We start from the raw sequence: 13,922 nt of genomic DNA on the forward strand, positions 1-13,922 counted from the left end.
TGGTCAGTGGGTGTTTTTGTGGTAGTCCACTGGCTTGCAGTGCATTAGCAGCGTGCTTGAGATACATATTAAATGTTTTAAGTTGCATAGTAAAACCTAATATATTAATTCGTGTTTTTTTTTAGAATTATTTTAGCATCCGTGAACAGAATTTTAGCTAGGTAGACCATCAGTAACAACGTACAGAAATCAGGCGGTTTATGGTATTAAAAACGGTCCCAGCTGATCGTTTGTGTCACTGTGAGGTCCCAAATGAAGATTTCAAAACGACGGAAAAGACTGGCTTTGCGTAGTCTGTGTGCCAGGTAGGGTGAGAGCATGCAAATGTATCTTAAAATAGGGAATTGCCTTTCTTTCTTTTTTACTAAAGCATGTGAAATAATCTGGAGTAAGGATTGCAATGAAATGTTTGTCTTATGTAAGCCATAAATTGATATACAGTGCTCTTTGTAAGATATTGTGTACATTTCCTACAAACTTTACTCCAACTTTGTGGCATAAGAGAGAATGGGTTAAGATGTGTCATCCTCACAATTTTTGCATCCAAATGTTTTGAAAGGGTCTTCCTGTGGTTGAGAGATTAGTGAATTTTAAGGTTTTCAAAAGTGAGTTTTTGCATGTGAAAGTGCATTTTCTACATGATGGATAAAATAAATTTGATGTCAAACCAAATTTACAGAGTAATATATTATAGATTTTTAGGGATTTAAGTATCTAAAAAGTAAATTTTGTTAGTATAATAATAATAATATAAAATTGGAAATAATTTCACTGCACTAAAATGTTCAGAATAGTAAATGCTCATATTAAACCTTTCTTTAAGAAAACGAATAATGTGCAAGAAAGTGTTTGGAAGGGATATTACTTTATTCATTATTTATTTTAAATACATGACAATACAAGACATGGACCTTTTTGTGAATTCATCATATTTCTGTGGCCCTGCTCCACAGCTTATCCAGAAAACTCAAGGAAAATTGGCACAGCTTACCCCCACTTTCCCTTATGCTTATGAACACAGCATTTATGCATTTATGAAAGCATTATATGTATTTATTGTCTTGTCTTTGTCACTTGCCCATACGTGTCCAAGTGTGCTGTAATTTGTGTATGTATCTGTGTCCATTTCACTGTGTTGCACATCAGTATGTTTTGTGTTTTCTTCAGTTCACAGGGCTTACGTAACGGCGAAGTCTTTTCGTAATGTCAAGTCAAAGACACATTTTTTCCTTTTGCGCATCAGCTTCTGATTCAATAATGCATGTATCACCTTTCTCTGGGACATTGAGTGCAAACTGACCTTTGTGACATTCATCCTTAAGGATTGAATTTCTGTCTGACCCATGCTTGCCTTAAGATGGATGGTGAGTGTCATAATAGTCAAAAGAGGAACTGCTGACGGTTTGAGATCGTGTCATCGGCCACAACTGACCGATGTGCCGAATCCTTGATAACTAGCGCAGAGAAGGAAAACAAAATAGCCGTAACGTCATATCAAGCGCTGCATCAGCTCAAAGTGCTCAAAACCAATTGCTTGTTAAGTATAATCCATCTCTTCTCTTGTTTTTCTGGCTTGTAGGCTGGCAAAGGAGGGTTTTGGCATCGACTAAATTGGTCAATTACAAGATATTTGTCAGAGACGTAAGGTTATTGAAGAGATTTGTGAAAATGGTGAGAGAGTTACACCGTCCTTCATAGTCCCCCCCCCCTCCCTTCTTGGAAATGTGGCTGCACTTCACTTTTCAGAGTTTGATCACAAAATGGCTGTTGACACTTCCCTTCCCTGGGATTCAGAGGAATTTCAATTATTATTCTTTGTTAATTAAGGTGACCTGAATGAAACCCCCTTTGCTTTTCGCTCACCGTAACCTCACATCCCATGGGTCCCCTGGAACGAACCTGAGAAAAAAAGCTCCCATGCAGATTAGTGGGAATACAAGCCGTGCGATTGAATGCTTTAGCTGTTTCGCCAGCATTACGGCCTGTCTCGGACAACACCCGTAAGACTGTTCGGAACCTGCTTGTTAGTTAGTTGCTCATAAGGGAGAGGGTAGATGGCAGCTAATGTAGAAACTGTCAGGGATATCCGTCTGTCCTTTGGCCTAAAGTGGATTCCATTTATTATTGGAATGAAGCAATAGCATTTCCACACGTTGACAGACCTTTTACACATTTGGTTACAAAGTTGTTTCTCATGCAGTAAAATTTCCAAATAGGGTCACAAGTCTAGTTGCAGAAGTCTAGTTGCGGAAGTAAAAATCCCATTCATTTTCTCCATATGGGGAAAGATAGCTTGAAAACTTTTCGATAGACCTACTGTGAGCTACGAGATTGATAATCAATGGAATGCCTTTGCTAAAGCCATCAGCCCACATTATTTCAACTTATTTTTTTAAATAATTGTGCATAACAGCAAAATTCCTGGTTAAAAGCTACATTCCCCCCTGATGCTGCATAGAAATATCCATCGTTTGGAGAATGAAAATCACTCTGATCAGTCCAAAAGAGGTCTCTCTATGTTTTCAAACCATTTACATGTGTAGTTTTGGATGTAAAATTTAATTTAAATCTGTAAAACGTAAAATGTGCTACCATATTTTTCACAGTAAAGTTCTGGCACAATGACAACCACAGATGTGAAGAAAAAAAACTTTTTAGAGTACATATTTTGCAATAAATGTAAAGTATGTTGTTTCTATAAAAGAATAGTTCTATATTTCTCCAACAATGCTTCACCTTACGAAAAAGAAGTTTATTCAAGTGTGCTATTAGTATACTTCTTTTAAACTAAAAAATAGGAAAGTATACTTTCAGTTTACTTTTTGTGTACTTCTCAGACATGGGCTTAATGTACTTCTCAGAAATATACTTAAAATGACATTTAAGTATACTTTACTTATACTTAGAAAAAGTCTAAATATATTTGAGCTATACTTGTGCTCCGAGAACGTTTCCATTGTTATACGGTAGGGGGCGCTATTACACATCTTCTGTCCAGAATTTCCCCCCAAAAAAACACAAGTTAACAAGAAACCAAAACAACAGATGCTTCCACGTGCATTCTAACATGATCACCAGACATAAAACAGCATCAAAACTGTGTAACGTTATGGAATAAAATGTCGACCCATGAAGAGGTAATAATGATTGTCAAGCTTTTGGGTGTTGATCGACTCCATCTACGTTTTGATTATCATTCTAAATCCAATTAATAGTAATTTTTCAGCTTTTTGTTCAAAATCTTGTTAATTTATTTTTTACATTTTTTATTTATAAAACTTACCCACATTCAAGTGTTTAAAATGCATGAAGCTAGAATAAAATGTTTTTGTTTACAAGCAGATACCCTGTTCTTTTGATGTTTTGTATGTTCAGATATTCATGTAACAAAATATATACAAATTAATACCTAAATAGGGACGTAGTAGTATACTTAAAGTATGATGTAAAGTTCACTTAAAGAAAACTTACGAGTATACTTGCAGTATAAAACTACTAAACTAGTAGTTTACTGAGACTATAGTTCAAAGTGTGCTAAAAATGCTACAATTATTTAATTAGTAAACTATCAGTATACCTATAAGTTCACTTTTAGTATAGTTGCAGTACAAACTAAAAACATAGATGTAAACTAGTTGTGTACTCAAAGTTTACTACTGTTATACTAAAAGTATACTTTCATATACTAGAAAGTGGGCCAATTTAGTCCCAAGGAGTATTGAAATAGTACACTTACAAGTATACTACTAGTACACTGATATTTGTATACTTACTACATAAAGTATACTTAAAAATTTACTTGAACTTTACTTAAGTATACTTAATAAAATAAACTTGAAGTATACTACTTTTTGGTAAGGGTCATGGGATTTTAGTTCTTTCCCCCATTGAAGCCATTAAGTACAGTCTTTTTTATCCAATGTTTTAATTCACCTCATAGCTGGTTGGTATGCTTCAACGACTTTTTAAAATCCCTATGGGAAAAATTAAAGGAAAAAATACTTCCGGAACCAAGGTCGTAGAAACTCGTTGAGCTCTGTTGATGATTGGCTGTAATTGAAAAGATGGAAAAGTGTGGCATGAGATACAATTGACAAAGACAAGTTAAATAGCTTCATTCCTCTATAATGGTTGTTATTTTCACAACAGTATACTGCAGCTACAATAAAGAGCCCATTGATAACTGGCCACTGCAGGGTGTGGAAATGCTGGCTTAATGAACTTCAGTTGTATCTCAGTGTTCAGAAACCAACATATAGTGATTAAACTCTTCACTGCTCACATTCTTTTGCCAACTCATGTGAATTCAGACCAAACAAGCATTCAGTCTTATATATATATATATATATATATATATATTCATAAACTGCATCATTCATCCCTGCCACTGCCTGTATAACATTCAGACTTTCATCTTCCAGTTGTTTTCCACAAACCTCCTTGTTTGCCTGTATCAAGGGTACATCAGTGCAGGTGTCAGGAATTTGGCACATGAGTTGGCAATACTCCGCTCTGTCACTTTTCTTGGCTGAACTTTGTCTACCTTATGTCATAGCGCAGTTTGTTCCTAGATTGTCCGTAGAGCACTTCTCTAAGATGCTGCACTAGAGACTGCAGTTCTTGATGGATGCTGGGCTGGGCATGAGTTAGCAATTGAGCTACTGAATCTGAGCCGAGCTGGGCCCTGCATGTTTAACCAACAAAACAATGGTGCTGCATGTCAAATAGCATGTTATTGGGTTCTAATGTGCATCTTTCATAACCTTAGTTTAATAGAAGGTGACTCCAAAACGGAACCTTGGAGTAAGGTTTTTGTGCTCTAATAAGCATTTAGAGAATTGTAATGCTGAACTTCATGTGTGTTGAAGGCTGATGTTTAATTTAGATGTAGGACAATTTAACTTTTTAAGAAGGTTTAAGTCTATATAATTTTAATGACCAATATAGTATATTGTCAAACTTCTGGTTTTAGAATTAGAATTATTTGTTTAATGACCAATACTGATGATATTTATGTTTTTAACAGTTTTTTTTATTGTGTGTTCTGTTTGTACTAAAGTATGTTTATAATAATAGTAAAATGTCATATAATTTATACAATAAACACATTAAAATAATGTGATTAATAATAAAATAAAGTGATTAATAATGAAACAAACTGAGTTCTATTTTGCACTGGCAGTTATTAGATGTTATTACCTGATATTGGATATTTATAGTAATTGTACATTTTGTTTCCCTCTACTTTAACATGAAAAATAACTTTACTGTCATCTAACACTCAGAGTTAACCTTTGAAAACACTAATAATTCATTAACACTGTTAAATTGAAATTTAGACAATCTCAAATTAAATATCAGTTTTTTTAAATTCTGTTCATTATAATTTTGTGATGCCCAAATTCACTTGTTAAAATTGACTTTGAGTTTTTAGTGTTTTGGTTTGAATTTATTTAGACAAAATAATACAGAATTTTAATCAACCATTTACCGTTGACTTTAAAAGCTTATCCATATCAGACAGAATTGACAGAATAAGTGTCCCTATTTGGTCTAGCATGGGATTTGAATACCATTGCTGTAGGGAAATAAGCTAAATGTGTTAATTTCAATAAATTCTAATGGTAAGGTTGTTAATAAATATTTTAGGTGCTTTGATAATGGCTTCTCTTTAACTCCTATCAGAAATGCCCAGCACACTTAATGGAACTGTTTTAGTATCCCCTGTTCGAACACTTCATAAGCTACAGTACTTGGCATCTATACAGTAGCATTTATAGTAGCATATTAGAAATATCCTCACAGTTTGTTTATGCGGTCTAGTGTGGTGTCATTATTTTTTTAGTCACGTGTTTTCTAGACTTTTCTCCTCTGTTTGTGGCTATTTTATTTGCGCAGGTATTTGGGTCAAAAAGTATGTGGGTCAATGGATGTGCCTAGTAGACTTTTTTCTTTGTCTTCTAACAGCATAGTAACATTATAATGCTCAGAGTACACTTTAATGTCAGCATTTCGCTTCTTGAATATGTATCAGTAAATAACTGCAGGAATAAATTGGCTTTCTTATATCATAACTACTTTTTTAAATCAGACATTCCAAAGATAACTGCCTTCTTTGGAATGTTAGCGTTTGTTGAAGTTTGACTGGCCACTGCATGTAGAAGCCAGCTCAACTGACCAATAGCATGATAGCGATAGCGATAGCGATGAATCGTTAATTTAACACGTATTGGTGGCTTTTCACAGATAAATGTATCATTTAAGTTGGGGGCTGCCAGAGTGCTCTCAGGGTTGCAGTGCCTAGCGCCAGCCCTGCAGGACAACGCCAACATGAACGGCACTGCAGAGCAGCAGGACATTCTGCCCCCTAACTGCATGGTCAAAGAACGATGGAAAGTGGTAGGTATTCAAAGATCTGTACATGACACTTGTACACACAGGGACACACAGTTGTAATGTACCAAGATAAATATAACACTACAAAACATCCTGTGCGATTTTGCTTTTTTTGATTAGTGACCTGAAAGTAGGCCAGAATCCTTAATAGTGCGTATTCATTGTCTTTTGTAATGTTACTTTGTATTATTATATATTTATTTAAAAAAAATGTGTCTGAGCATTTTGAATTCAATATTTCATCACAAAAAATTATGAAAATAATAATTAAAATGAACTTTAATGAATGAATAAGTATTAATACAATACCGTTCAAAAGCCTGGGGTAAGAAACCATTTTCTTTAATGAAATTAAAGCATTTATTCATCAAGGATGTATTAAATTGATCAAAAGTGACAGTAAAGACTTTTACATTGTTACAAAAAATACTGTTCCAAATAAATGCTGTTCTTATGAACTATTTATCAAAGAATTCTGGGAAAAAAATGCATCATGGTTTCCACAAATATATTAAGCAGCATAACTGTTTTCAGCATTGATGATAATCATTTTTTTTTCTTGAGCATATTAAATCAGCATATTAGAATGATTTCTGAAGTATTATGTGACATCGAAGACTGCTAAATTCAGCTTTGACATCACAGAAATTTAAAGAAATTTACTTTAAATTATAATCATAATATAACTGTATTTCTGCATTTCCAATAAATTGAGTTTTTGTGAGCATAAAATACTTAAAATCTTACTGACCCCAAACCTTAATATATTAAATTATATATTATTTGTAAATGTAATATATATATATATATATATATATATATATATGCAATATTGCAGATTTCCGGTACAATTATGGGAATGTGGGTACATACTATATAGATGGAAATATATATGTGGGTTTCAGCCTCATATCTTTTCTCTTGTTCTGAGTAGATTATGTAACAGTAAAACTAATCTAACCCAACCCATTAACTAACTAACACATTCACTGGGACTGTCTTGTCAAATGACATTACAAAGAGATAAAAATCCCACAAAAATTCCCAGCACAAACGAGAAGAGAATCTTCATACTCTGAGAGAGTCAGAGTAAATGACTTTTACTGGCTCTTGACTTTGAGAGAACTAGACGAGAGTGTGACATTACTGATCGTCAAGGAATATTTATGAGTTATTTGAAATCAGAAGACTTCTGCTTTGCTTTCTCTGTTGTCCAGTGGAAATGAATTAGTCTATATTGTGAAATTTGTGACACATTTATGTAAAGCTAACTAATGTTTGTCTGCAGTGGGACTGCTGCACTATTGCGTATCCTTGATCAATACATGTGCCCTCTAGATTGGTAATCAATAAAACAAGGATTATTCATATACAAGATCATGCACGATGGATGGGTTATGTTACAGTATTATTGGGTAGTATTGTTGGGTTTGTTGTTTGAAATTAATATCTCAGGAGAGTGAAATAAAGCTATTATTGAGGCACTTGAAATGCAGATATTATGAAGTGCTTTTTGATGGTTCCCAAATGCTTTGTCTGAAAAATGCTTTGAAAAGCTGTATGCATTTTTATGAGATCATCAAACATTGACAGCTCTTACATTGAGAGGAAAACAACTGTTTCTTTCACTTTAGATTTCATACTTGAAATCAATAGCAAATTAAACACAACATTTTTTAGATGATATCCTTTTGTGTTCTTTTTTGATGTCCAGCTGAAGAAGATAGGAGGAGGGGGGTTCGGGGAAATCTACGATGCTTTGGACCTGCTGACTCGGGAGAATGTAGCGTTAAAAGTGGAGTCAGCTCAACAGCCCAAACAAGTCCTGAAGATGGAGGTGGCAGTTCTGAAGAAACTGCAGGGTAAGGCATGGTCATCATTAGGTTCTGGTATTTTTGTACAGTATCAACATCACTTTGACATTGACAAGACATCATGTTGACTGAAGACGAATTCCCCATGGAAACACAGTACACAGGGTCATTTGTGTTCAGAGTACCTATTGAACTCTTAAAACCTTTTTTGTGTGTAAATTAAAGAAGTGTTTCTATAAAATTGTATACCATGCTTTAATAAAATGATCTGCATAAACATAGATACCTCTGCAAACATGCATTTAATTGATCCAAAGTAACAGTAAAGACATTTTGTACAAATGATTTTCATTTTGTGTAAATGCTGTCCTTTTTCGGTTTCCAAAATAATATTAAGCAGCACAACTGTTATCAACATTGATAATAATAAGAAATGTTTCTTGAGCACCAAATCAGCATATATTAGGAAGCTTTAAGTAAGGCTGCTGAAAATTCAGCTTTGCCATCATAGCAATAAATTACATTTTAAAATATAAATAAAAAAGAAAACAGTTATTTTAAGTTGTAATAATATTTCACAATATTGCAGAATATTAACTGTATATCTGTTCAAATAAATGTAGCCTGAGTTAAGCTGAGCTTGAGAGATCATACTGACCCCAAACATTTGAATGGCAGTCTGTATTTTTAATCATCTATTGACATTTTTATATTACTATACTGATTTTCTGCAAATTTATCTCATCCATTTCTATTATTTATTGAGGTTTGGACTGTTGTTTTCCCATTACAAATTATATAACTTCCTGGAGGATGATTTTGTTAGATATCACAGAGGACTTCAAAAGTGATATTGAGGACACAGGAAAAACCTATAAATTGATTTCCGATCAAGATAGTAAAACATGTATTGTTTGAATCATTTTTAATTATAGAAGTAAGAATCAAAGAAACAGGAGCCCTGCTGTGCTTCAAAGGCTTAATAATAGATGATTTATGTAAGTGGCATTTCATAATTTTATACAGTATTTAGTTGACATCATCATCACCATCCTATCAGAGTGGACCATGTGTGGCGTGTTATATATTTAGCACTGTGAATGAAGCGGCAGTAACACAGCCTACGTAACTACGAACATGTGAGGCGGCCTACAGATCATACAGCCAAGCATACACACACATATTCTGATGATTCAGTTCAAACATTAGTCATCAGAAAGAATAAAAAAGGGGACAGCTAAGTATGAAACTCATCGTACTATAATGCAGATTCTTGCGTAACAAAATAAAATGAAATATTAAAAAAAACATACAAAATAATATTAAATATATAAAAATTGCTGAAATGAAAATACATAAATTTTCAACATTTTTGACACCAGTGTTATTGTAGTATTATTTATATAATATTATAATATATACTTATAACTTTTATTCTCAGTTGTCATTTTAATTTAAATGTAAGTTTTATTCATTTAGTTATGTTTTTTGACATTTTATTTGTTTTTGTTTTTTAATGATTTCTGTTTAGCTTCCATTAATTTTTATTTCAGTTTCATTTTATAATTTTATAAGTTTAAATTACAAAAATGAAAGTTTAATTATTTTATTTCAGTTACTGTCACTCCCATAGACTGTTTTGTGTTTGTTTTCCTCCCCCACGTGCTCCGTGACCTAGTTTCTCCCTTGTCTGATAGTTATTTGGTTCAGGTGTGTCTAGTTCAGTGTTTCCCATAGACTTACACTCTATATGTGGCGGCAATTCCCCTGGGGAAAATATATATGTATATGTATATGTATATAATGTAAATATAAAACAGCAGACGGGCTTATTGAAAGTGCATATTCATTCTCTGCCAGCAGGAGGCGCTTTTGGAGTGGCAGAAATAGTGGTTTCCCCAGTAAAGGCTTTAATCAAAGAAGCACTGTGCTCATAAACACTACCTTATCAGGCATTATAGGAAAGATTAAATTAAAATGACATCAAAATTGTACTGAAGACATTCGGTTCCCTTCAAAAAGCAGCATCCTATGATCCAATTACTATCGCCCCGTGGACCTCCTAGACACCACTGTGCTAAGCTGGAGGGAAGGGATCCTCCGGTGTCTGGAGAGCGTCCGGCCCTGATCCAGAACCAGCCCGCCGGTCGCTCCTAAGTCAAACCTGCCGGCCGCTGCACTCTCGACCCCGCCGACCGCTGCACTCTCAAGTCCTCCGGCCACTCAGCAGTCAAGCCCACCGGCCGGTTCACTCCCAGGCCCTCAGCTGACAGCAGCTCTCTCCCTCACCTCTGCTCAAGAGAGGAGAAGGCGGAGGAGGAGACTGTTGGTTCAAGCCCATGAGTCCACTCCAGAAAGGGCTCCAGATCCCACGTCCAGCCCAAAGAGAGCTCCAGTCCCCAAGTCAAGCCCAGAGAAGGACTCCGTTCCCGAGTTAAGCCCAGAGAGGGCTCCTGTTCCCAAGTTAAGCCCAGAGAGGGCTCTAGTCCCCACGTCCCCCAGAGAGGGCCACAGTCAAGCCCATGGAGGGCCGCTGGTCTCACATCTTGCCCACGGAGGGCCTCAAAACCCCAAATTTCCCCCAAGGAATTTTTTTTGGTGGGGGGAGGGGGAGGGGACTATAGGGATCTGGCTGTAGAGGACGGCCGAGTGCCAAGGCCACGGAGGCCGCTCCACCATGGCGTCCTGAACTGCCTGCTCCGCCATGACTCCCCGAGCTGCCTGCTCCGCCATGGGTCCCGGAACGGGTACCACCCTGGAGACCATCCGTCCCATGGAAGCCTGTCCCTAGAGGCCTCCAGAGGGCCCGCCCCCCCAGTAATGTCCGGGGGGTAATGTCACACCCATGGACTGTTTTGTGTTTGTTTTCCTCCCCCACGTGCTCTGTGACTTAGTTTCTTCCTTGTCTGATTAGTTATTTGGTTCAGGCGTGTCTTGTTTATTCTCTCGTTAAGTCTAGTATTTCTAGTGTAGTCTGTTCCGTGATTCCTTTGTCCGGTGTCGTCCATGCAATGTGTTACGTGTGTGTCTCCTGGATACCCTGTGTTTCCTTTCTGAGGATTAATAAAGACTGTTAATTGTGAATGCTCCTGCGTCTCTGCGGTCCTTCGTCTCCTCACAGTAGTGCACCGTGACAGTTACTTTTTACGTTAAAGTTTTTACATTTATATTAATATTTGATATGATTTCAGCTTTCAGTTAAAACTTATTTGAATATTTTTAGTTAACAATAACGACACTGATTGATTTTTTTGGAATGAGTGAATATATTTATCTTTGGACTTGCATTTTTTAATCACCCTGACCAATAATGTAATTTTTTTAATATTAGCATAAATGACCTGCCCATGTTATTTTCTTTTTTTTAGGTAAAAACCATGTTTGTAAATTCATAGGCTGTGGGCGAAATGATAAATTCAACTATGTCGTCATGCAGCTGCAGGTAAACGATTTCTGTTTCAAATAATTAACTAGACTGGTGATTATATTTCAATCAAAGTCTAAGTAACATTTTATGGAAGATCACCATCACATGATGTTTTCTCTGAAATACTGAGACTACTGGTGTTATGTAGGTGTAAGGGCTTCAATTACACTTTGTTATCACTCTCAGGGTAGAAACCTGGCAGATCTCAGGCGAAGTCAGCCGCGTGGCACCTTTACCATGAACACAACCCTCCGCCTGGGAAAACAGATTCTAGAATCCATAGAAGCCATTCACTCTGTTGGCTTTCTCCACCGAGACATCAAACCGGTAATATTTAATAGCTTTCCTGCAATTGTCTTCTAATTGTGTGTTGAATAATAATATAATGCAACACTGTCAGTAGGTTTCCAGGAGTGATTTTATTTACTAAAGATCTATGGATTTTCTTTCCAGTCAAATTTTGCCATGGGAAGGCTGCCTTCAACATACAGGAAATGTTATATGCTAGATTTTGGGCTTGCACGACAGTATACAAACACCAATGGAGAAGTCAGACCGGTATGTCACAGTTTAATTCAGTATCTTTTTTAATACTTTTCAGGTTTAGTCATTGTAGATTTAATTATTTAATGGTTAATTATGCAAATTGTTTGTATGTGTTGAATAAGGGTACATGATTCCTGCACTGCAGTCAAATGATCAAACATTTCTGTCATTGATTACAATAGTACCATGATATGAAGTTGGTCTTTTGATTGACCCTGAAGGTCTGGTTTTATTAAGAAGTGCCTGTGATTTATTTGAGCAATAAAAAGGCTTTATTCACTGTAAGAGTGCAGGCTGGCAGAGAGACGAGCTGAAAGCTCATGAGAGGTTTACAGAGCTCTCTGAATCAAGCACTGGGCTGTTTCCTCTTTTAGCTCATCACAAAGAGCTCTTCATTCGCACATGCTCCTCTCTCCTCCATCCTTCACACGATCTCTCTATTTCTCTGTACGTGCAGGTTTTAGTGCAGCGGTATGAATATTTCATAAGACTGCATGCATCAGTGAGCATTTCCCCCGGGTTCAGCCTGAGAGTGTGTAATATTTTCAGCTCTCTCTCTCTCTCTCTCTCTCTCTTTCTCTCTATTTCCGCCTCATTCTCTTTGGCCTTTCCTTTCTGCACAGCTGAGTCAATCGATTCAGGCAGGAAACAGAGCGTCATTCTTTTATCTATCTATCTATCTATCTATCTATCTATCTATCTATCCTAGTTCAGTGCTATAGCACTAAAGTGGTTTGTTTTTCTCCTGCAATCTTCAGGAGCTGTTTTTTTCTGCAGAAAATTGAAATTTTAGTTTGAGCTGATTCAAATTCTATGGTGCATCACATTTATGAGATATGAATAAATCATTTCAGGGTTATAAATAGTTTTGGTGTCCTCAGAACTGTAAGTGTCGCCTTCTGTTGAATGCATACAGTATGAATAGGACAATCAAGGTCATGAGACATGCTGCCATGTTTGTTTGTTTATTTCTTTGTTTGTTGATATTTTTTGATGTTATATATTTTTAATTGTTCTCTGGTACTTTTTTTGTTGTACTAACATTTTCTTATGGACAGCATTTGAAGTGGATTGCATGGGGTCATTTGTATAATTATGCCTGGTGCATTATTTCTGCTTTTTCTTTTGTTTGACCATCTTGTCTTATTTTTGCAGTTTTCCTTTGGGGTTTTAAGTTATGACGTGCATGTCTGACATATTTCTCCATCTGTTCCCTTCTCCCCCATACTCTCACCAATGGAAAGACTTTCATTGTGAGTGACTTCATGGAACTTTCATCTTCGTTTTATAGCTGATCTTTCCACACTATAAAAAAATACTGCACAAATTTACATCTAAATTTACATACAAGTAGTTATCCTATTTCCATTCCTGTCATATATATATATATATATATATATATATATATATATATTTATTCCAATGTTTATTGGAATAAAATCGATTGAAAAAAATGAACTGAAAGTTTTGCACATAATATTCATTCCACTTTTAATTTCAAGTTTGAGTCTTAATCATGTTCTAATCCAAAGAGAAGTTGATTTAATATAATATATAATACATTTAATGAGCCATTTGTAATTCATGTCGAATAATGCTTGTGAGATTTCTTTTCGAGAGTTTGACCTTTATGTTCAGCAAAAGTGCAGTCTCTATAATTGGCAATAAAACAGTGAACACGACAATAGAAAATTAACTGCATCCAAATGAAATGTCATTTGTTCTGAAACAGATGCTAC

General features: G+C 35.6%; 1 protein-coding gene across 3 annotated transcripts in view; it reads left to right on the top strand.

Annotated features, from left to right (window-relative positions):
• Nucleotides 1-13,922, top strand: part of LOC107571079 (tau-tubulin kinase 1-like) — a 31,438-nt gene that overhangs the window by 1,142 nt on the left and 16,374 nt on the right. For 2 of the 3 annotated variants that reach the window (XM_016257391.1, XM_016257538.1), the window contains exons 2-7: nt 6,247-6,399; nt 8,111-8,258; nt 11,579-11,652; nt 11,824-11,964; nt 12,091-12,195; nt 13,428-13,436. In XM_016257391.1, coding sequence (XP_016112877.1) covers nt 6,331-6,399; nt 8,111-8,258; nt 11,579-11,652; nt 11,824-11,964; nt 12,091-12,195; nt 13,428-13,436 — 546 coding nt within the window. In that variant the 5' untranslated portion in view covers nt 6,247-6,330. The remainder of the gene's footprint in view (nt 1-6,246; nt 6,400-8,110; nt 8,259-11,578; nt 11,653-11,823; nt 11,965-12,090; nt 12,196-13,427; nt 13,437-13,922) is intronic. The other variant, XM_016257463.1, reaches the window with a different exon arrangement.

This window comes from Sinocyclocheilus grahami, unplaced genomic scaffold (assembly GCF_001515645.1).
Source record: "Sinocyclocheilus grahami isolate Dianchi unplaced genomic scaffold, SAMN03320097.WGS_v1.1 scaffold3.1, whole genome shotgun sequence".
NCBI classification, from domain to species: domain Eukaryota; kingdom Metazoa; phylum Chordata; class Actinopteri; order Cypriniformes; family Cyprinidae; genus Sinocyclocheilus; species Sinocyclocheilus grahami.